The sequence below is a fragment of the Sturnus vulgaris genome, chromosome 4 (assembly GCF_052056855.1).
Source record: "Sturnus vulgaris isolate bStuVul1 chromosome 4, bStuVul1.hap1, whole genome shotgun sequence".
NCBI lineage: Eukaryota > Metazoa > Chordata > Aves > Passeriformes > Sturnidae > Sturnus > Sturnus vulgaris.
The window spans coordinates 70,665,555-70,689,973 of NC_142246.1; the positions used below are offsets into that span (position 1 = coordinate 70,665,555).

Consider the following 24,419-nt stretch of genomic DNA (forward strand, 5'->3'; position numbering starts at 1 on the left):
GGTGAGCTCCAGTTTTCCTTGGTCCTGCAGTGTTGAGCTCCTCACATTTTCCCTTCTGCTACCCCCAGCACACTCCAGGTTGCAGACTGGTAGGGTTTTGTGGGTGCTCAAGCTCCTGTGTTCCACACACTGAGTTTTTTGTGATTCTCTCCCCCCAAAAAATTAGCTATCATATGAACATTGATTAGAAGACACCTGCTGTGTTTCATGTGGTTATATACTCAACAGAATAATGGGAATTCGGTTTTCTCTGGAGATGATCTCTCTGATTCCTTAAAGGAACTCTGAAACACACATTTGCTGGATTACTGTGCCAGAGTGTACAGGAGCAGCAGGTGACTCCAGCTGGGAATCCTCAAGAACAGGACACTGGTACCAGGGTTAGATCACCAGCTGCCAGGGATATATTTCCTCTGTATTTCACAATCTATAAAGCTACTGAGTCCATAAGCTAAAGACAAAATTTTAAAGCATTTCTCTCTTTACTGCTGCCACTTGTGTGGAGATCAGTACCCCTTCCACTGGGCTAGTATGATGTTTACTTCAAAACACATGTTTTACCACAATTCCAGCTCTGCTTGTTCCCTTTAGCTGGATTTCTCTCTTTGGATATTCACCCAGCTCACTTGGCTTTTCTGCCTGCTAACCCCTTATGTTTGCAGCATGTCACAAAATTAAGAAACTGCCCAAGATGCGTGCAGCTTCTATTTCTGAACACGCTGTTTTCGAAGGAAAATGTCACAACAGTTGTGTTTATTTCCCACTGGAATTCTTCTTTTCCTGAACAGCTAGCTCTATTTATTCTTCTGGATGAAACTGAGACCATACTAGTACCATATATACTAATCATCACATTTTTATTCAGGTCTTAATGATCTGAGAGATGTTGTTCTTTGAAGGATAGAGTTAAAATAAAGGCACTGTTTTGTACAGTGCAAATATAAGTCAGCCTTAACTGAGAGGTGACTGAAGCAGGTGTTAAAGTAAAATAGGTCTCATCTGCTGGGAAAGTTCCAGAGTGAGTGTGAAAGCAGAGAGCCCATGTAAGAAGCCACAGCATGGGCAACATCGAAACATAGATGAAAAGAATTTATAAAGAATGTATTAGATGGATACCTGGTGTAAAAGGTCAAAAAAAGCCAATATATCAAATATATATATATATACATACAAATATACATAGGGTTTTTTTTAAGCACAAAGCTGGTGAGTTAATTAAAATAGAAACCTAAGCTGGGAAACAGAAGGTTAGATGGAGTTCAGTATTCATACTGATGGTATGTGTCCCTTTGGGACAGAATGCCATGCTGGAATTTGCAGCTGAGGAACACACAGGGTTGTAGGAAAGCAGCAGAGGTGGCTCACAGGGATGGCACCCCCTCCTTAAGGCTCACTTATTGCAGAACTGTAAGAGAAATTCTGTGCAGATTAGGTTTGTTTCAAAGCTGCTAGAGAGTCACTGAGCCATTGCAAACCACAGCAAGATAATCTTCAACACCTTGATCAGTCAAAGGGGGCTTACTTGGTTTCACTGCTTTATTCACTGGGAAATGTGGCAGCTGCCTTACCGTGGAAGCTTCAGAGTCCAAAATGGTCCATGAGTTACAGAACAAAAGGTTATGATGGTGGTAAAGCTGCAGAATAAATCCATCAGTGATACCCACAAACATTTCAAGAACTCCACTTGTAGCAACAACAGATGGGTCTCAGAGCCATATTTCTTTGGGTTTTAAGCAGCAATTTTAACTGGTAACATAACGGGGAAAGCAAATCCTTATTTTGAACAGCAAACATTTATCTTAGCACTTAACAAAAAAATGCAATAGTTTGGTTGCTCTAAGTCCTTTGACTAATTAGGGTTAGGGTTACCACGTTTGGATACACTCAGTTAAATACGATGTGAAAATGCATTTTATTTAATTCAGCACATAAGCCATGCTGGGAAACTGTGTTCCGGGAACTCTGAACTCTTCTTCCTCTCTTTGTTTGGAAACCTATTCAGAAAACTTGGTGATAGCAGAGATCAGCCCTCAATTTTGTGGCAATACATGAATCTGGTCAGACTGAGATTGTCCCAGATGTGCATAGCACAGCTGGCAACTCATGTTCTCAGTTCTGCATCTATTCATTCAAATTCCCATTTTCCTTGATGTCCTCTTCCATTTGATAATGTTTGCTGTTACTTAAAATGTGTCCTGGCATCCCAGTGATGTTAGGAGGCTAGAGGAATAGGTTTTTTTGCTATTGACTATTATACTTTTTTTTTTTGTCTCTTCCTTCTTGCTGCTGATTTTCTTTCAAACACTTCTGTGTAGAAGGTGCAGGAGGATAAGATGCACTTTTGCCCAATAAACAAGCTCAGCAATTTCTCTTCTGAGAGGCAAGTAAAACCGATGGTGTTAAAAACCATGGGGCTGTGGCATATCAGCAAAGGCAAACCTTGCAAAGATGTCTTTCTCTTCTGGTTTTCCCTCTTGCATGGACTTTTTAATGGCAATATAGGTGCAAAATAAAACTGCTCCAGGGAAGGTGGCTTTTTCCATGTGCTTTTACCCTATTTCCACTGATTTGAGCAGTGACAGAAGGTGCAAGGCAATTCCCCAGGGAAACATCATCCAGAACCTCCTCCTGGGAGGGAGCAGCTTTACTCATCAGCAGCCCCACCACTGGGGCCAGGTGACCCTGCTTCCTTTAAGAAGCCTTTGCAGGACAGCTATGGAAGATGCCTTGCCTTCCCTTGCCATAGGAGGATGGAGGATAACAGCTTGTTCTTACAGGTAGGCGGGTCAGTCTGATTTTTTAAGTCTGTTTTTAAGCAAAAGGACAATGTTCAGACCTTCAGAGGCTTTGTTTTTATGCTTTAACTCTGCCAGAGAGAGTAACTTGATTTTGTATTGTGATACTGGTACTTCAGCCAGTTGTTTGTGAGGAGTTAATTAGTGTGGCCCTGTTAAAATACATTTTCCCCTCTTTTTCTCTCCTTTTGTCTGAAAAGTGTGAAAAAAGCCTGTTTCCTTGTATGAGGTCTCCTGAACCTGCTAACCTTGTGCATAAGAAGTTTAACTTAAGCTATGATGTCTTCCTTCAGAATTATTTTTCTCTTCTCTGAGCAAACAATGAATAAATGCTTCGTATCCCAAATGTGTGTGGATAATATAATGGCAAAGCTGCTGAAAGGCTGATAGAGAGGAAATAATGAATTGCTGGTTCTTTAGGGTTTTATTGCTGTATTGATACGTGCTATGGCTGTGTCTTAATTCTGGGTCTGGATATTCACCTAGTGTGACACCTGCTAGAGGTAAACTGTTTCCCTTGATTTAGAGAAATGTGTTTGTAGAAATAGGCAACTAAAATGACTATAAATTTCTGCTCCAATGCCTTAGTTTAAATAAATGCTGACAGGATTATTAAGTATTAATCTTATAATGCATACCTTGCAAAGAGACCCAAATGCTTGTTTTAATTGTGTTAAAATCGTTTTTTAGAAGTCTAGCAAGTGTGGTAGGGAAGAGTTTGTCTGACTGTGTGAAATCTGTTTGTAAGGTGGGAGTGACACCACAAAGGGGACACAGTGTTGTAGCTTGCTTTGCTTCTAGAATGGAGATTAAGAAATTATCCTGCTAATTCTCAAAGTATGGATTTTTTTGGTCAGGGAAAAAGATCAGAGAGTCTGGATTCTAAAATTATATGATTCTGGTACTCAGGGGTTTAGTGTAATTTCTAATTAGTACTGATTTTACCTGTGCTGTTTCAAGCTTGGAATTGCACATTATTTCAGGTGAAAGAGGGATAGAGAACTAAAACTGAGATTTTTGTGGAGTAAATGATTTTAGTTCCCCCCACTCTGCCTCCCAATTTCTTTAATTGTTAAGTAGAAATGAGTGTGTCATAAATATTGACTTCCCCACTCCCTGTCTTTTTGAGCCACTGTTTTTCAAATGTTGAATTTTCCTGTTGAGCTGCAGCAGCTGTTTCTGGCTGTGTAATTTAATCCTGTATGTAGAGGAGAAGCTGAGCTTTTCACATCATTTCCATATTAAACCCTTTCCCCAGTAGCTCTGTGTTAGTGAGGAGAGCCTTTCTTAGGTTGTCTTGAGGTGCTCCACAGATTTCAGAGTTCTTTTAGAGTTTCAGTGAATCCATGAAAGGCAACGACAGCACCTGACACAATTCAGGGATGGTTTAGTCTCCTAAATAAGTGTTTAGACTGGTTTATAAACTTGTGGTATTAATCCTGTCAGGGAGACAAATTCTTACTTCATGTGTTTGATGGTTCCAAAGCCTGCTTTGGAAGAATGCTTTTATCACTTCTCTGAGGTCCACATCACTGGTTATAATGATCATAATCCTCAGCCTGCCTAGACAACCACTGCTGATACCAGGCTGTGGGGAACATCCTCCCTCACCTCTTTTTTAAAGCCATTTCTTTTAAAGAGAACTGTTTATAAATGGAAGTTGAAGTGACCCACTAACACTGATATGTTTTGTGAATGCAGCTAGTTATTACTTCCCAACACAATTTGTCTTAACAAAAAAAGTGACTTATCTATCTCAAAATAGGCACAAATGAATAATAAATGTACAGCTGGCATCTGATCTTGCAGTCATCGTGTATTTTAGAAAGTCAACTGATTCACAATTTGATTTCTGTCTGCTGAAAACTGTGTAGAGTTGAGGTACCCTTTGATGAACTATTAGATAAATGTTTATCATTCCTTTAAAAAGAGATCCTCTTTTCCTCTGAAGACTTCCCTTACTGATCCTCCCTACAGTGAAGAAAACTGATAAGGAGCAGGTGCAAATGTACTTGAATATTTGCTGTTTATGGACATAAAATAGAGTGACTGTTAAAAAGAATGTTACATCTCAATGGCAGATAGCATGAGGGAGAGATGATGGTGGCAGGGTGTCTCAGGCAGTTAACCGTGGTTCTTATTTTGCTCCTTTGTGGATCAGGACTTCCCTCCTGCGTCCTGGGAAATGAGTTAATCCTCTGAGGACACAAAGAATGGGATGAGGGATGAGGACTCCTGCTGAGAACAGGCAGGGCTCACACGCAGGCTGTGGGCACTCTTGATGTTTTTCCTCCCACAGATCCATGCCTGTGCCAGCTGCAGTCCTGCCCCATCATTATTACTGTGCTCATTCTCCTCGATTTCCCATCGCACAACTGGGGAGCTGAATGTGAAATAAACACAAATACATTTACTTCAAGTTGCTTGGCACGGTGTTGTAATTAAAAGCTGGAGCCAACTCTCTCCATTTTTAGTTCAACAAGGAGGCATTGTTCCTCCTCCTGGGTTTTGTCTTCCCAAGTCTCTTCATGGCCACTCTCTCACAGCCCACAAGTTTTGTTTGGGTTTGTTTTTTCTTAATGTTTTACACACTTAAACCTAATGGGGAGGTACAGTAATCTAATGCAGAGATTGTGCTGTTCTGGAGAGCTGGTGTGGCCTGTGCTCAGAGCAGAGCAGCTGCAGACCGCCTGCAGATGTGGATTGGATGGACAGTTGCTCATGAGTGAGTCCATTATGTTTCCTCAGATCCCTCTTTGAGCCATGTTGGGCAACTGCTCCCAACCTCTAATGGCTTCCTTATGTTCTCTCCTGCTCTCGTTCAAGCTGTGCAGCTGGCTGCCGGGGGGACAGCACGGTGACAAAGGCTGCTGCAGCACGCTTGGCAGGCAGATGCTGCCTGACAGGGCATGGACAATGCAGGGGCTCTGCTCCCTCTGTAATTGGTGGCTGCTGAGTGCTGGGTAATTGGGCTCATGCCCTTTCCAGAGCGGGTGGAACAGGCTAAAGGACATGGAGAAAAGGCTGCTTTGGTGGGAGCAGTGGGTTCAAGCAAGACACAACTGTTTCTGGATCCTGGGTAGCCACAGGTTCCCTGTTGGTACTGACAAAGGCCCTTTTCTCATTGTGTTTTGGAGCTGTTTGATCACTGTCCTCTGGCCTTGCCTGAGTGGCATCACAGCTGATTGTATAATAGCTCAGTCTAGCGTTTAGCACAGGCTTTGTAGGAGGCTCTGCCCAGAGCTTTTGATCATCAGCTCCCAGCTCAGATGGAGCACATGAGGAATGGAGGAAGACTGGAAAGTTAGGAAATCTTTTTTACCAAAACCTCGTGCTGTCTTTATTTCCAAGTGTGCAGGAATCACTTCCGAGATCATGGCTGTTCCTGAGCTCACACTGTGCCCTAGTGCACAGCCTGTGATGCTGGCACCCACTCACCCTTTTCTCTAAGAGGTAAAGCTTGACCAAGCCACTACATCTGTGCTGCACACAGCAGCCAAGTCTTTGTCACCGTAATTAAATGAAACACCAAAATACCTCTGTCATTAAAGAATACGAATCTTTGACAAGAGCATTGAGGTAGGTCTGTCCAGAGCTCTTCCCTCAAAGAGCTTTTCAACTCAAACCTCAGGTTTTCTTTAAACAAAGCCTACATCAGACAAACCTCTTGCAACAGAGATGAGAGAGAGAAAAGACAGACTAGACATGAGAAAGGGTTTATAAACAAATCCCCTGCTGCTCACTTTGTCCCTGCTTGCAGTCTTGCTTTCAGTCAGTTCTGTGGCTTTCTGGGCTGAAGCAGACAGCAAGTTCACTGTGGTCCCTAGGGAACTTTTCCCATTGTCACTGGGGCTGGTTTCTGGCTTGTCCTGCTGCTCTCAGCTATCTCCTGAGCCTGAGCTGTGTGCCTGTGTCTCCTTGATGTTTGCTTCTCCCCTCTTAAGCACACCCAATAGCTCACACATGAAGATACCACATCTCTTTCCCTGAAGAGAGGCCCACTTGGCTGTGTTGTCTCCTTTAAAAGAACATGATATACCAAGAGAAACAATTAAATTGGATATTCTGTCCTAGTCCCTAACCCAGATATTTTTCTGGAAAAAAAGTGCTTTTTGTGATAAATGCAAAATGTGCAATATAAATATTTAGCTACTGTTAACTCATCTGTTAATGTTTCCTGCTATCTTTTCAAAGTCGTGTGCTTCTTTGTATGATGTTCTTTCCCATCTCAAAATAAAAAACATTTTTTTGAGTTCTCATATAATGGAGAAGAAGAGCAGCTACCCACACCTCCAGTTTGTGCAAGGTTAATAGCTGGATGATGTACTTGACTGTGTTGTATTTCAGATGTCAGATCCTTAGGTTTTTGGTTTTTTTTGGTGGCCTGGGCTGCTTATTTCTGTTGATTCAGGAGACTGCTTTCAATGAAGAGTTTGGTTTAGTACTTGGTGTATTTCCTGCATGGGATGAATAATTCTGCTTCCATTTTCTGCTGTTGTAGGCCTGTGTGGATACAAGTGTAGGGGCTTTGATTAGAGGAAGGTTCTGATAGGTGGTGATCTGATGAGGAGTTTCTGGGAACTGTAACAAGCCTTCATCTGCTGAAGTAATGGAGCTCTGCATAAATTAATATGGTTCCTTCTTCCTTGCTCCAGACTAAACCTTCCCAGTAAATTCAGAGAAGTGGCTATGGTGGAAACAGCCTGCTGTAAATGAACCACCAGTGTAATAAGAAGTTACACAAATCTATAACATCTTCCCAATCCCATGGCAGCAGAACAGCAGGACACTTCATAGGACAGGCACAAACAATGATACTGAGGAGGAGGAATGGACATGAAAGGAACAAACAATAATAACAAGAATAGAGGCACATTGTCATTAAATGAAAACATCTTAAACAATGACCTTTCTGACAAACCACAGAAATAGCAAACATGCAGCCTTTTTAATAACTGTTCCATACTCCAAACTGGAGTTTTGCACACATACCCCCTGGAAGCTTAATGCAATCCAAATGTCTGTCCCTTAGACAAGGCCTGGGGGTAAATGCTCTTTGATGCCTGAAGGAACAAGTGAAAGCTTGCAGGTTACTCAGACCTGCAGGAAACCCATGCTCCTGACTATGCCTCTCTCCATTTCAATGGGAATTTTTAACATTGGATGTTTTCTTCATCTTTTTTATTGCTTCTATGGGAGAGAAGTGAGGGGAGAGGGGGAAGAAGATTTTTAGTAAATATTTGGTCATAAAAGGTATGTTTAGCGTTTATGTTAAAAATTAGAGTATGTTAAAAATAACTTGTGTGGAATTTTAGTTAGTACTGATGTTGGGCTGCTGCAGCTCTCAGCAGTGCCCCTACTGCATTTGAAATGGATAAATGTCTCCAATTACATGATGATGGGGGTTTTGGATGAGTTGCCCTGTTAGGCAAATACTGTAAGTTGAAAGGATGGACAAAATACCATATGAGATGATATCAAAATCAGTAGCTGTTCCTTCCTAGACCTCTCAAAACAGTAGGTTTCTTATGAAGAAACTATTCAGATTTCTTTTTTTTTTTTTTTTTTAATATAGTGAAACCTTTTAAATTTTCACCTCTTTCTAACAGCTTTCAATAGTGGGACCTGCCAGATCCAATAACCATCTGGCTCTAAAATCATCTGGCTTTTAAATCTTTAATCTCTCATAACAATGTCTATTAATAAATTTTCAAAAGCCAACTGAAGAGCATTAGAGATTAATTGTGTTCAGCTAAACAGAGTTAAAATACCTGTGATGGACAAATGTTCACCCATGTCTATTTAATGTTTTATTTCAAGCCTTTTAGATTGTTGTATCCTTTTCCTAAGTCTTTTATCACAATTCAGTGTTAGGTTATTATAAATATTCTCCAACCTTCAGAATCTCATTAGGAGTAATGGTTATGCCCACAGCCTTCAAGTCTGTAGGGAGGTGAAACAAAGTAAAATTAAACTACAGCCAATCTTGTTTTGTGGTGTTTTACCAGAATTAAAATGTGTTGTATATATGTGCAATAACTCTTATTGCAGTTTGTAAACTAATTGGAAGTAATATAGTGTCAAGAACTATTGCACAAATAATGGAATTCAGCAACTCCATAGTGCCAAAAAAATTGTTCCTTTCTAAGTAAAGTGAGAAGGGAAATGGAGACTCTGCTGCTGTTTTCTGCTTAGGGCTCTGTGTGTAGAGATGTGCCTGTGGGAGGACCAGGTTGTTGGTGGGTCCAGAAATTCACTGGTTAGACAGGCAGGATCCTACCAGAAACTGCACATTGAGTGCTCTGCATCCACTGCTTCCTTCCCTGCCATCTGTCCCAGGGCTCCCTTGGTAAGGATAACCTTGCTCAGGCACGGATCAGGTACAAGCATGTCAGCTGTGATGTGTCCTGTGACTCCATGCTTTTCATCCCTAGTGACAGACCAGGGAAGTGTGCTTGGCTGCAGGTTGGGCACAGACACGATGTACAGGGACTAACTGTGGCTGCTCTTGGAGTGCAGACAAGGCTTTTTCCAGACTTTCTGCGATGACTTATTACAGTTTGGGCAGACTTTCATATAATTTCCAAAAGGGCATGTTAATGTCTTGTACCTCTTGAAAGACACACTCTTAAATAAGATGCAGCTGCCCTGTACTTTCAGCCTTGTTCCCTTGCTGCTTTATGAGAAAAGATGACTAACTCATTTACAGCAATCCTGAGCAGTAATAACTTCAAATTTATGGTGCACCCAGTGTCCAGATGCCTTAGGGCGCCTGACAGGCTATAACTTAAAATGTAACTTGAAAAAAAAAGCCCCGTGTGATGGAACACAATGGAGCCGAGGGAGAAACAGAAACCCTATTGTGTGATGAATAGAACGGCGTCCCACAAACAATCTCCAACCCAAACTCGCTGCAGCCCGGCCCAGGGGGGTGCCATTGTGCTCTCCCAAGTGCCAGAGATGAGCACTCACTGCAGCTAAAGGGAAGCATTTGGACAGGCAGGCTCGGCACATGGAAAAGCAGAACCAGCTGTAGCTTTGGTCCGAGGAGTTGTGGGTTTTGTTAACCAAGGGTGAATACTTCAGAAAGGAAGTGGCAGGCATCTTACAGATGTCTTTTATAGCTATTGCTTTTCTTCAGAAAGCTGCTTTTCAGAGTACACTTACAAGCTTATTAATCTAATGATTACTCTGTACATACAGACACAAACATTGCTCCATTGGCCCTACTCTGATTACAGATACTTACAGAACTCCTTGTGGCCTTTAATCTGCTCTCAAAATCAACTTCTGTCCCAAAGTGCAAGTGTATCAAGGGTTTGAATCAGCTTCTGCTCCAAGTGAACAGTGAAGGCAGTTCCTGACAGGGGAACATGTGAGAACCTCTCCCCAATTACTTCAGTCTCCAGACATCTCTGCTTTGTGGAGCTGAGCAGACCTGTAAAGTTGAAATAGAAAGCTCTGTCTGAAAGAGGGAACTTATTTGAATCACGCTATCGTGGCTTGTAAGAAAGGATACATTTCTAATTTTTGTCTTTATTTTGAAAGCATAATAATGAAGGGAATAAAGAAAAACTATATTCCTGCCTTTAATCTTCTATTGCTTTCAAAACGGAGTAATTTCACTATGAAGTATTTGTAAGAATACAACTTTTGAAAAGAGCTATTGGTTTTCTTCATTTTTCCTTTATTGTTTGTTTTTCTAATGTGCATAAGTAAATTTACAGTTGATCCTCGCTGACCTTGGCAATAATATCCAAAAATCGTTTAAGTCAGAGTGATTGTACTTGATGATTCTTATGTTTTTTTTAGAATCTACTCAGACATATTGATGTTTGGGACAGAGCTGCTGAGTACCCCTGGTGTCAGATAGAATATAATGAGGATGAGAGATTTTTTTAAATGGAAGCATTCAACAGAAAAGCCTTTTTCAAATGCTCATCCTGCATGGTTTAATGAGAACTTAATTCCTGACAAATGGTGGTGTTTGGAATTAATTTTGGTTTTTGTTTTACATATATTTTTTCGGTTGGTTGGTTTTTGTTAGGATCAGTTCATTCTAAACATGCACGTGGTACCCCTGATTATGCAAGCCCTTCAGCTTTATAAAGCAGTTCATGCCCAAAAGTATTGTTGAAGCTGGTTCTGCTGAGGCCTCTAGGTGGAAAACTCCCAGATTAGTTTAATTTTTTCATATTCAGAACTGCCTTCTCTTTCTCAGAACAGAAAATGTATTTGGATGGATTGGAGCAAAGATCCACAGAGCAATTTAAAGTGTCTGTCCTCTAGGCCTGTGTTAAAGCAGTAAGAATTTCCCATTCTTCCAGAGGAATTGGAATTAGGGTCCTGGGAAGGAAGTATTTCCTGGGGGGAAATGTTGTTGACTAAGAAAGTGACTTCAGTGGAGGGCAGGTAGGCAGGAGAGTGAGAACCAAGGAAAGCATTAAGGTGTGTTCAGCATAGCTGCTTGCCCATTCTTAAATCAGTATCTCTGACTTTGGTGTGTGCTATTCCCTCTTAGGATGTGGATGTAAATTTACATGGTGTGTTGATTTCAGCTGTTCTAAAAATAACTCAAACCCAGCAAAGAAAAATAAATCCAACAGCATTACAAAAAAAAATTCCCAGATCCCTGGTATCAGTGGGAATTCCCCTCGTATTTCAAATCTACTGTGTCCAGCCCTAATGGTTTGGGCTTTTGTAGACTTTAAAACAAACTGTTCTCCTCTGAGACCAGGTTTCCTGAGCAGAAGAATCAAGTTGCTCCAGCTCACAGTGCAGGAAGAAATGAAGACATCTGTAGTGTGGATAATTGGGGGATTTAAGCCCTCCACTGGTGGGTAAGGCACCGCTGAATACTGAAAGGTAAGAAGGTAGTGGACACTTACCCTGTTGCAAAGAGAGTAACTCAAATGCTGTTTTCCTGAGAATGGGAAGAAGACAGTGAGGCCAAAGTGCATAAAAATTATGTGAAAGATGACCTGAGGCAAGTCTCTGAGCAAAGGACAGCACAGATTGTGAAAATGTGTGCTCAGAATGGCAAAATGAGTTTTCCATAGCTGGCAGTTCTGAGAAATACCGTCTGTGTGTATGTAGCCATTCTCCAAGGATTCAAAAACATTCAGTCAAGCAGCTTAATGATACTCAATGTAGTGGAGATTCATGGAGAAATGAAAATAGGAATATCCAACAGCACCTGGCAGACATGAAAGGTAGAGGTCAGTCATGAGAGTTGTCATCCATCTGCTAAAATAATATCAGCAAACCACTGTGACTTCATAGTAGTCAGCTGTCTTTCTGCTGCAGGAAAACCCAACATGGTGTTCCAGCTTCATGTCCTGTTGAGGAATGGTAGAAAAATACTTCACAGCATTAAAGCCCTTTCAAGGTTTTAGAAAGAATTTGTTGTATGGCTGGACTGCCAACCACAATGAGTTAAATGACTGGCACAGAGCGGGTACTGAAAAGGAGCCTAATTTCCATGTGCTTACAACAAATAAGAACAGAGAGCACAGCATGGGAATTAGCTTGGTGATGAAGCTCCTGTTCCATGAAGATCCCTCTCATGATTAGGTAGGAAGAACAAGAGGAAGCAGGCAGGATTAAGGCTTACTGCTCCCTGAAGGAGCACAGGATCAGCTCCAGAGCAGGCTGTAGTGGGAAATGGGGCCTGGGAAGGTATAACCTTCATGCACCAGGGCACGTGTGGGAATGTTGGGATTGAAGGAAGTAGCTCACCAGGGAGAGGTTGGATCTGGGAAGTCACTTTGCATTAATGAAGGCAAGGCTGAGTTGATCCTGAAGGGGCTGACAGGAAAAACAGGGGGGGTGACATCAATTAGGGAAGTCACTCTCAAGCTGAAATGAGATATTCCTGAGCTGAAGAAGGCACTTTTAGGATGTGCAAAAATGTGGCCCAGTTCATCTGCTACTACATACAGTGTTTATCAGTTGCTGTCTCTGAAGAAATTAATGGAGATGGTTTATACTAAATGTTTTAAAATAAGTATTATTTAACCATTCCCTACTTGCCTTTTAGACTTCTTTCCTCTATAACTTATGTGGAGTTTCCATGTGAGATAGCAAAAAAAAAAATCTACTAGTGTCCCATTATATTGTGCTCCTTTGAGTTCCATCACTAAGAAACCTGAATTACTGGCTCAATTTGCTAGTCACTTAAAATTTTGTCTTTTTAAAAAAATTTTATTTAAACCATAGTATAAAACCCTCTCAAACAATAGGAGTGAACACTTAATATGCAATCAGCTTTGGAATGTAAATACAAATGCATGTCTGAATTTTAGTATATTCAAAGGGGAAGGAGTAAAATTTAAATTCTGAAATCTTGGCACAAACTTCTAGGACTTCATACGTCCGAGAGAGAAATTTTGACAGCAACTACTCTGCATGTAAGTAAAGAATGAGACAAGTTTAATCTTAGAATTTACATCTTCTCCTGAGCTTGAATATCACAACACAAGGATTCTGTATTAGTTTACAGAAAACCCAAAAAGCCAACTGTGCAGTGATTAGAAGAAAGATTTTGGTAGGGAAGTAATTTTTTCGTTACAGTGTTTGCTGAATTCAAAAAGCTTCAAAAGAATCAGTGCAGGAAAAAAACCACTACATAAAAAAGGGCAGTCCTTAAAAATAGCTCTGAAAGGAATTTTGCTCAGCAAATCAAAGTGCATTAGGGAAAGAACAACTTAAGCTTTTCAGAGCACCAGAAAACACAGACAAAACAAACACTGTTAGAACTGGGAAAGACCCTGAGACGCTGAGTAGATGGGACCTTTTGTCATATTTTAAACAGGCACATTTAATTGTTTCAGAAAGTGGATTATTCTACATGAAAGAGATCGAGTTTTGAGTTGGTATTTTGACATATGGTTTAAGTTGACTCCATGTCAACACAATTTGTTCCAGGTACTTAAGAGTCCCTGTGCCTGGTGATTCCTGGTGGCAAGGGTGCCATTGTCCCCAAAGCAGGGAGGCTCTGAAGGTGAACACAGCTCACACCCAGCTCAGGTAGTCTCTGTTGGTTGAAGTGGAACCCTGTACAACTGAGGAAGGGAAAAAACCCAACCCTGAGAGGTCTTTATGCTATTCCTCTTCCCGTTTTCACTCAGACTCTGCCATGAGGCGAGCTGGAACCTTTCCTTCCTGAAAACTGTCAGTGCCGACCCCACTTCCATCCTGGTCCAGGCACTGCAGTGTGGAAGGTCTGGGAAGTCACTGTGAAAAAAGAACGGTCCCAAACGAAGCTAAGGACTTTGTACCCAGGCAGAGAAAGGGGCTTGGCAAATTCCAGGGAAATACCTGACTGAAACCTTTGCATTCCTGGCCAAAGCCAAGCGTTATTTGCACACCTGAAACGTGCAGGTACACATGAACCGAGAGGGAACAGTCTGACAGTACTGTACATGTCCTGCACGTGAGGTACAATCCAGACAAGGGAAAGATTTGCTTTAAAAGAGCTGCTCCTGATCATACCAGGTTAAGAGAGAGTGGATGGGGTTGGAAAAAAAGATCCACAGATTCAGGAAGGAAATTTCCAAAACATACTTGCAAAATTGGTTAAACTGAAGTGCGTTAATGTTTTGTGGACCAGTTCAAACTGGGCGGGATATTCCATTATCATGAATAACACCCTTTCTCAGGTGTGTCAGCTGCCAGAATCTAATTCTGGCATTGCTATGGATGCTGCAAAAGTTAATATTTTAATACTGCTTGATCCAAGGAACTCTTGAAAGGATTAAAAAGCCATTAGCTTCTCTGATTTCTGTCCAGCTGCCTGCAGAACAGGAGGATGGAGGATAGAAATGTCAAATTCCTGGAAAGTTTTAGAGATGATACTACGTCATCTAAACAAGGGATTAGCAGTGAAAATCCACCCTTTCTTACTGGAGAACACATTTTCCTTCTAAGCTGCTGGACACTTCAGGGGCTGGCATGTTTATTTCTGGCATCTCGAAGAGCATTTCAGTCTTAGATCCTTTTGTTTGTTAGAATGTGACATATTGAGTATGACACACAATTAGCTGTTCCTCGAGCGGAGGGAGTAACACACCGTGCCTCTGGCATGGAGTTGCAGCAACAAGTACTGTACCTCCAGACAAAAACTCCTGCAATTATTTTATTTGTCACCACAGGTGGATTCCTGCCATGGAAATTCATGTGGGGCACAGCAGCTTTTGTGACTCCACCTGAAAAGACTTTGTTCCTTTCCCAAGGAAGTTATGTGAAGGAATTTTGACAGTGTAAGGCTTCAAATCTGAAGGCTGCTGGATGCCCTCGTGCTTCTCCCTGGCGTTCTGTATAGAGAAGCACAGAAACAGAGGGTCAACAGTTTCTTTGTGCTTCACTGCAAATGAGTTACAGCTTTAAGGTTAAGGGCTGATTAAATGGAAAAAAAAAAGGGTATTTTGGGGTATTTTGCTACAGGTGGACAGGCAGTTGTGGATTTGTGATCAATGTCACGCTACCTATACACATAGTGACAGTTTTGTACAGTGATTCTGATTTGTTTAAACAGAATAAGACACAGGTAACAGCATTCCACATTGGAATAGTAATGGCTGAAATTTACAAAATAAAACAATTGTTCATGTGCACTGAAAGAGCTTAAAACCAAGACACAAATGCATTCAAATTGTGCTGTATTATTACCTTTAACTTCACGTAGAAGAAATCTTTTAAGGTTCAAGATTGAGACCTCACAGTGATTTCTGGCTTTTTCCTCTTCAGAAGAGAAAAATACTGTTTATATAAAATAAAGTGTAAAATGATTTTAGAATATTCCTTTGAAAAAGGTCAGAGACAAGGAAAACGATGTCAGCATTTTAATCTTATATATATTAAGAAAGACTGGCATCCAATCAAAGAAGTGTTCTGGCCTCCAAAAATATTAAGTATGTTCGATTATGCATGTGGAAGCTTTAGAGTTAGATCTTAATTAGAAGAATGGTTAAATTTTGCTCTTAAGTCATAAAACTGAAGCAATTGTCCCAGGCAACTTATTTCCTCTCAGTTCAATTTATTTGTTTTTGAGATGGTAGAGTTCCTACTTATACAGATTTAAATGCTCCATTTTTATTACTAAATTAGTAGGCAGTGTCGAGGCTATCAGTCAAGGTGTGAAATCTGTGGATCTGGGGCATTTTCATTCCCAAAATTATTCTTTTAACCATGTTGTTGGAGCCTTTCATCCTTTTTTCTTGTCAAATTAATGGCCTCATCAAATTTACCAGAGCATTTGCTCATATATTGAATATTATGCAATATTTTATTAGATTTTGTGTCTAGACATGCGTGTTGGTGGAAGTATACATCACCTTTGTAAAGATTTTTTTTCTCATAAAGCTTTATGATACCTAAACTACGACACTGTAAATGCTAAGCACAAAAAGCCATTGTGTGCAAATAGATAAGGGAACAAAAAATAGTCAGGGGGAGTTTCATGTTCAGCTAGACCTGATTTTTTTTTTTTTTTAAATTTCATTTTTCCCTGAATGTCCACCTATGGATGGGCAGGAATCCAACTGATCCAAAGCACTTTCATGAGGATATGTTCCTTGGCATGTGGTAGCTAAAATTCAGGACATTTGTTTAATTCCTTCCAAATGACATCAACAGAGAATTTTTCTATTACTTTGACGGAAAACTACAAGCTTTTAATATTTAACCTCTACTATTTATACACCTGTTAGCATAAAAAGAGGTAGTAGAGAGAAAGGAGGTTGTTACGCTCCAGTAGTTTAATTACTATTATTAGCAGCACAATTTTAAAATACGTCTATAAATAGTTTTTTCCCCTTTTCTTCCTTTTCCTTCTGGTTGCCTCACATGCCTTCATACTTATTTTTAATCCCATAATCAGAATATAACCAAATCCCTTTTCTAGCTGCACCACCACTTCAGTTTAGAGAGTAACAATGAGTATGGAGTTAATGATAATCCCAAAAATCCCCAAGAAATCTATTCAGCTTGCTAGAAGAAGGTCATTATATATTTCGCATATTTATAATGTTAATTTATAATGTATATTGCAGTTTTGGGAAAGAGGACTGGTGTGATGTTAGTAACCTGTTGAAGTAGAACTTTTCCTCCCTTTTCGACTACACTGCGTGTAGTTTCAGTCAGAAAAATATGCCTTTGCTGGGTATGTCGTAAGAATACACAAAATATTTATTTTTTTTAGACAAAAAGCGCCATGCTTGAGCGTTCGCAAGGATGCTCAATTTCTGCCTTTAGACCCGCGTTCCCTCAAAACCACCCCCCTGAAGCGAAGCATTACGTGGTTTCGAAGCGAAGCTGCCCTCACGCATCGGTGGCACATTAAAGAAAAAAAAAGGGCTGAAACGCGAGCGGGACGGAGCCGTCCCCTCATGGCGCCGCCGCCCTCACGGCGTCGCGCGGCCCTTCCCGCCCCTGCCCCGCCGGGCGCGCGCGCCCCCTGCGGCCGCCCCGCCCCGCCCCGCCCGGCCCGGCCGCGCGCGCTGGCCCCTCCCCTCAGGAGCCGGGAGAGCCCCCGCATCCAGCCCCTCTTCCTGCCCCCTCCCCCGGACTGCCGCCCGCCGCTCCCCGTGGGATGGAAGTGCCCCCGTAAGCCTCTTCCTTCTCCCCGCTAGCAGGCGGCGGGGCCCCGAGTTCGGTGCAAAAATGCTAGGCATGTACGTGCCGGATAGGTTCGCCCTGAAGTCGTCCCGGGTGCAGGACGGGATGGGGCTCTACACGGCCCGCAGAGTGAAGAAGGTGGGTGATGGCGGGGGAACGGCCTGGCCCGGCCCGGCGGGGAGCGGCTGCCACGTATCACCGGGGAGCTGGGCGGCTCTCCCGCCCCTCTGCCCCGCTCCAAGTTGGCCTCAGCCGCGCTGTGCCCGCCCGGGCTCCCTGCGCTCACGGGAGGCACCGCCCGCCCGCTCCCCCCTCCCGGTACGAGGAGCCTCCCGGGCGCTGCCGCCTCAGCCGGGAAGGGGCGTGGGGGCCGGCGGAGGGTTTGCTCTGTGGAGTTTTGTTTTCTCCGTTTTAATTTTATTTATTTATTTATTTATTTATTAAAAAAAACCCCAAACTTGGTTCGTGCGTCTAGCACAGTTCTGAGGGCAGAGCTGTCCCGGGCGGGACCGCCTCCCTGAGGGTCCCCGCTCTGAGGGGAGGGGGCCGCCCGGAGGTCCGGGCTCTTGTCACCTCCCCTCACGGCTCTCCGGCCTCGGCGGGACCGAGGTTTAATTCCTTCTTTCGGCACAATAAAGCCGGGCCCCTGAACGATGTCATTCAGCTGAACCCAGTCTCATACCCCAACCAGGTGATGCCTCTTCGCACCTCATAATTGAAAGTCTCTTGATCGTATGAAATTCCAGCTGAGACTGTCCAGGTGGCTTGTTAGGACACATAAAGGCATACCAAAATGATGAACCCATCGTTAGTGTACACTTTTCTGTGTTTTATACGTTTCGCTTTCTATCTTTGTCCTCGTTTTGGCTCTGATTTTTTCCTAATTTTCCAGTGGTTTCATCAGCGGGACTTAGACACGATGAGGTGGAGGTCTCACATTTTTAAGGTGTCCCTGCGTGTTGGGGGGGGGGTGGTGCTGGAAGGGGAACAATTTTATATAGTTTGGTTTAATTGTTTAAAACTTTTCTTCTAAGGTTCTGAAGTTTCATTTGAAAACTTAGTGGATTCACACAGCTTGTACACTATCAGCAATTGTTAATCGCCAGACTCTGAAACAGAGCGAGCTCTGGAGTGAAACTCATGGGAGTCAGCATCCCCAATTCAGAGCTGGGGATCTGAGTTTCCGTCCTTTACACTGCTGGCAATTGAACCATTAGAGCTGCATGCTGGCACAAATAGAGCGTTTTTCTGCCTGAATTATTCCACCGTACTTAGGAACTTCATACAGGCGAAGTGTGCGAGGTCAGAGCTGTGCAATCACCTAGAAAAAGTGTTGCAAGTGCGGTGTGTACTTCACGTGGACTGTAGAAGGTAAAAGCAGAGGCAGCTGTAGCAGGATCAATTAGGAGGTGACAGTGTTTGTTCCAGACCTGTCCTTTGGCAGTGAGTCCTCTGTGCTGGTAGCACAGACAGCTGTGGTGTGCAAAGCCCTGGTCAGCAGAACAGGCAGAGGAATTGCTCTGTGGTTTATTAAAACGTACTCCTAAAATTTGTTGGGGACCTAAGTACCGTGTTCTCTGCTGGGAGAAGTGTGGGTGTGTAAATAACACAGGTGGTACATCAGACACCGCCAGACTCCGTGTTACTCTTTTCCATGGAAAGCAAATTCACACCTGAAGTGCTCTTCCCCGTCTATTAATGAGGCAGAAGTACCGCACTCTGTGGCTGTGATAAAGAGTAGCTTCTAGCTGTTAAATTAATTCCATGGAGTTTTGGGATTGGGAGGAGGTGTTGAATGTGACACTTTATTGTGAAGTAAGACCTCCGAGTGGTGTGGAGGCCTCTGAAGATTCTGCTCTTAGCAAAGTTTTGGTAATAATACATTCTCAACTGCTGCTGCCTACCATCTGCTTGTGCACCTTCAGGCATGTGGGACTTTCAAGATTTTGTTTGTAATCATAAAAGGTGGAAACTTTTTGTTTTGTTACCTTAACAAAGCTGTGATTCCCATGTACCTTCTGTTTTCTGTGAGCTGGCCTCAGGCTGCATGATGAGGCTCTCGGTGTAATCAGAGAGAGCCATGGCATTTCTCAGTGTTTTGCTGCAACTCAAAGATGAGTCACTGCTGCCTTTTTGAAAGCAACTGTTGAAAATAGCTTTTTCAGCATTGGAAAAATGTGCTTTTCTATACTGAATAAGTTCTCTGCCATCCGACTGTGTTGTGTGCCTTGCTTTCATTGATCAGAGGGGAAGATGAAGTCTTGAGTATGTTTTTGATTAATGTTTGTTGGCATACAACAACATAGTTATTAGTAGAAATAATGTGTGTATGTATATATATAATATATAAAGAAAAATATGTGAAAGGCTAAACAAGTAATTGGACTTATCCCCATGGATCAAGACATCAGGTTTTGGTTTCCCTTCAAATTTGAAAAGCCATAAAAAGTGCTTAGAAATCTGCATCACCTGCAGCTTATGTTATGTTTACTCTGTGTTCAGAGGTGGACATGTTCCTCTTACCGTTGTTCTGAGCTTCCAGAAAGTCTTGAATGCTTGGCTATTGCAGTAGAGATCTCCTGGTTTGGATTTCTGAGATGGGAATGGTGTGTGGTGTTTCTTGTTCTGAGCTGTTGCAGTGCTTCATCCCAGCAATGGGTGAAATGAGCATTGTAGGTGCTGTAAACATACGGCTGTATTTACCGATTTCCATCTTCTTTGCTGATGACGTAAGAGAAGGAAGAAGCTTCAGTTTGATTATTAAATCCTAAGATTTGTAAAACTGGCGGGAGAGGAACTCTGACATTGTTTATCAACAGAACGATGAAGGGTGGTATGGAAATCAAGGAGAAGGAAGGATATGAAGCTCCAGAGTGCCAGTTTTTACTGTCACTGCCCCTCTCTGGCTCCTTTGTTGCTCTGGGCTCCACTTGCTGGCTTCACTTGCTGTTCTTATGTTTTTACCTTCTGCTTTGCTGTTCCTTGCAGTGAAATGTTCCTTGTGCACAAAAAATTGTCCCTCAGTTCTGTTTCCTCGTTCTGCAATGCCAGTTTTCTTTTCCTTTGTATATTACCACTTCAGGTTTAATTTCAAATACAAACTGTTTATTAAAAAAAAAAAAAGTGATTTCCTGTTTCGAAGAGGAGCAATCCTGGATGTTTTCCCTACCACTTTTTTCTCTTTACCTGTAGGCAATCTGTAAAAACTAAGCAAGAAGGAAAGCACGTATCAGGCTATTGCTGGGAATATGGAATGTGCCTGGAGGAAGGGATTTGTGGACAAGATCAGTATTTTTTTAATCAAAATACTGTTGTTTTTAAAAGAAACAACAGAGTTAATTTTCAATGTATGCTTAAAATCTCTAGTGCTTCCAAGTAGAAGTGCTTTTGGATCTGAATGCTGCCTGAAGGAACACAGCATTCTACATTCCAGGTTTTAGGGCCTGTCCCTGCAAACAGGGACAAGGCAGTGTGTGTGGGGGGAAGTTGGGCCTGTGGAAGAAAAAAGTCCTATTTAATTATTTTGCCCTGCTGCTCCTGTGACGTCTGTGCAGGAAAAAACCCCTGATGCCAAATACTTTTGGAAGAACATATCAATGGGTGCTTTCACAGCTGGTATTATAACAAGCAGGTGGTAGAACATTTTAATTTTGTTTATGAAAGCTCGAATTAATTCATAAGCACGGGCATACTCCCTTACATTTTTAAACAAATCTCTCTGTATGGTCAAGCCCTCAGTTATTCAGTTTTTTGATTTGTGGCACTTCAAAAAGTAACGTTGCAAATAATCTCGCAAATAAATCTAATGTAAACTCGGTGCTTGCCAAGTTCTTTGTTTTAGTTGGATGCTTGTTGCAAGGTGCTTCCTGACAATTTTATAAGAAGTGTAAGAAATTTGACTTGTAAATTTCAGCCTTATTTAAGAAAAAGAAGAATCCTGCTTCCCAAAGGAGAAATAAGCATGCAGAGGGTAGGTATGGTTTTATGAGATTCTTCAAAGTATGAGAAGAATGGGAATGAGCTTCAAGTTGAACCCTCAAGGATGTTCACCTTCTTGGCATATAGTAGGACAATAAAGGAAAACTCATTTTCTGTTTGAAGCTAAGAATTACTCCTCTGCTGGAGTTTGGTGATTCACTTGCCTTTTTCTTTTTCTTTTGTTCCTTAGGGTGAGAAGTTTGGCCCCTTTGCAGGGGAGAAGCGAATGCCGCAGGAACTGGATGAGAACACAGACTGCAGGCTCATGTGGGAAGTGAGTAAATGACATCATCACACCTCCCAAAAAGTGTTCTCAGAATTAAGTTTTGCACTAACAGATCCTTTTTATATTGTTTCATAGCTTAAAGATCCTCTAATGAGGATTTAAATTACGCTGCCTGGGTGGAGGAGAATTAACTGCTATAAAACTAAAGAAAAAACAAATGATGGTTTCTAATCAATGAAGTGTGAAAAAACATCAAGTCAAGCCAAATACAAATATAATAAAACTGTGGAAAATCATTAAAATATCTGAAAATAATCAGAAAAATTGAAATAATTTGAATTGGGAAGCGGATTGCAAGTTATAGAGATACTGATTTATGCTGATGGACAGGTACCAGCTTATGGCTTCCTTCTGCTGTAATATGAAACATTCCTGCTGTGACACTTGTGTTGGGACTTGGCAAATTATATAAGTGAAGTTTTAAAATTTTAGCAGTTTTTAATGCAATAAGTAGGTGTGAGATCTTTATCAAAATAGAAGCCTGGTGCTGTGGGCAGCTTTTTATTTTCTCTATATGCATTAGGCAGGAACAGGAGTTCATACACTAGATTTTGTTACTAAATTAGGTACATAACCCATCCTAGCTCCTGTTGTACTTTTGTGTGCCTGAAGTAAAACCTGAGTTTACCAGTTGAGGAGATTACACAGACTGAAAAATACTGGCAACAACAACATTTCCAGTTTATTAAAAATGCCTTCTTTCTGCTGCCTCTGTTCTGTCTTTGTAATCTTTATTTACTGCTGTAGTTCTTTGAGCAGAATTTCTTTTTTCTTTTTTTCTTTTTTTTCCTCAGCCAAGCATTTTCAATTGAATGCACATTTAGTCCTCTTTTACACTGAGGAGAAGACTAATTTCTTACTTTTTTACCTTTCTGTGGTTAGAAGTGGAAGAAGGACTGTTACTGCATTGTACAAAAAAAAAGCTTATTTTTGACATCTGGCTTAAAGCGCTATCAGTGCATTTTCCACAAAATACATATTTATTTGAAAAATCTCTGGCATTAACATCACTGAGCAGCTTATGAAGAGAGCAGAGTATTGATGAAGCCTTAGCAGAGCTACAAATAGATTCCATACAATAGCATGATGGCTGAGAGACTGTTAAAAGCCCATCTCTTTGTACCCAAACTCAGTATAAATATCATGAGTGGTGAAATATTCCTAGGTGAGTGCTGACTCCACCCTATGAAGCCCTGTTTTCTTCCTTTCCCTTTCTTTTGCCTGTTTTTATCTAGGGATGTGCCCCAAATGCCCTTTGCCAGAGAAGAGGTGTGGACAATTAGTTCCCCTTTCTCTTTTGGTACTCAGAGCAACCAATTTGATCCTGTTTGTTCCCAGCTGAAAACAGCATTACAGATGTTTGCTGAGTACACTACATGTCGATGTGCCCTTGGCTCTTCTGAGCTTTCTGCAGGTTGTTTTAAATCAGTAAAAGTCCTGTGCTAGAACAAGGTTTTCAGAAAACACAGTAGGTGGATTACAGCAATGAGAAGGCCTTTAGGTTTGTTGGAAAGCTTTATGATTTTCCAGATTGCTCACTGCTCACGCTTAAATGAGATTTATCTGTTTCTGCACGACAGAAAAGAAAGGGCAAATACACGTATTTATTGGTGACACTAATGTGACCCCGTTGACAGCAAATCAGAAAATGAGGTTTTTATGAGCTGTTTTAAAATCATTTCATAATATCGTACTGTAACCTAGTTTTGAGAGCTTTGAAAAGATTCCTGCATACCAAATTTTATGACTTCCTGAACGTTTTAACCCAAGTTGTTCATATTTACTGAAGTTGATCTGCACGTGAGCTTTATAAAATAATTTAAATCATGCTGGGAGTAGTCTGAAGTTGAAAATTGAGACCAGGAATGCAGAAAGTAAGACTTGAACAGCCCAAGTAGATGGTTATTCCAGAGCCTGTGGGAGGCACGCACAGAAACTGGCCAAGTTTGTGTGTAGTCAGCTGTACCAAAGATATTAAAAATAATTAATTTGAAGGCTATTGGTGGGAGGCACACTAAAGCCTGACTTCACAGTCTGATGGCAGTAAAAAAAAAAAAAATGTTTTCAGAGAGAGCACCTTCAGGAAGAAGCCTCAAGCAGTACCAGCTTTTTGTAAGTCAAGGAAAAAAATGAATATTAATGCAACATTTCTTTCCTTGGCATGTGATGTCTGGGATCCAGGCTTCAATTTTACAGAATATTTCTCAGTGAAGAAGTTTGCCACATGCATTTCTAGTGGGGCAGAGTAGTGCTCTGTGATGTGGTTTGTTTTGATCAAGCCATTCCTTTCTCTCCAAGACCAGCATTGTGAGTTGGCATCTTCAAGGCATCACGTTGAGATGAAATTGCACACATTGTGTTTTCCTTTGGTCTCAGGGAAAACGTGGCACCCAGAACATTTATTGAGCCCAGTGATTTTGTTCAGTAAAATTCTGAACATGTTAGAGTTTCCCTTTAAATTAAATGTAGCAGAATGCCATTACTCTGCCTGTAACATGCATAGTTGTGAAGAAATCAAAGGTTTATACTTGCTCATTCAACAGATTCCGAGGAAGTGGAAGATTCCAGTGGGTGAGAAGCATCCTTGATCTTGCTGTTATCTTTGTGAAGAGCTACAGGCTGAAATGTTTTATTTATGAGTGGTGGGAAAGGAAAAAAAAAACCCAAACAAACCTGTGGTAACCATTTAGTTAAGAGTGATAATGAAAAGCCAAGAACACGTCCAAGAGACTTTGTGTTTTCTT

General features: G+C 41.5%; 1 protein-coding gene and 1 long non-coding RNA gene across 4 annotated transcripts in view; one reads left to right on the forward strand and one right to left on the reverse strand.

The window, feature by feature from the left end:
• The window catches only part of LOC148224087 (uncharacterized), a 31,395-nt gene extending 15,840 nt beyond the window's left edge, over positions 1–15,555 (reverse strand). The window contains exons 1-3 of the long non-coding RNA XR_015803447.1: positions 15,465–15,555; positions 11,875–11,991; positions 10,045–10,233 (exon numbers count right to left, since the gene is read on the reverse strand). This is a non-coding gene — a long non-coding RNA (uncharacterized LOC148224087). The remainder of the gene's footprint in view (positions 1–10,044; positions 10,234–11,874; positions 11,992–15,464) is intronic.
• Positions 15,556–17,354: 1,799 nt separating this feature from the next.
• The window catches only part of PRDM5 (PR/SET domain 5), a 55,074-nt gene continuing 48,009 nt past the window's right edge, over positions 17,355–24,419 (forward strand). For all 3 annotated transcript variants that reach the window (XM_088164221.1, XM_088164222.1, XM_014886653.2), the window contains exons 1-2: positions 17,355–17,549; positions 21,580–21,663. In XM_088164221.1, coding sequence (XP_088020347.1) covers positions 17,457–17,549; positions 21,580–21,663 — 177 coding nt within the window. In that variant the 5' untranslated portion in view covers positions 17,355–17,456. The remainder of the gene's footprint in view (positions 17,550–21,579; positions 21,664–24,419) is intronic.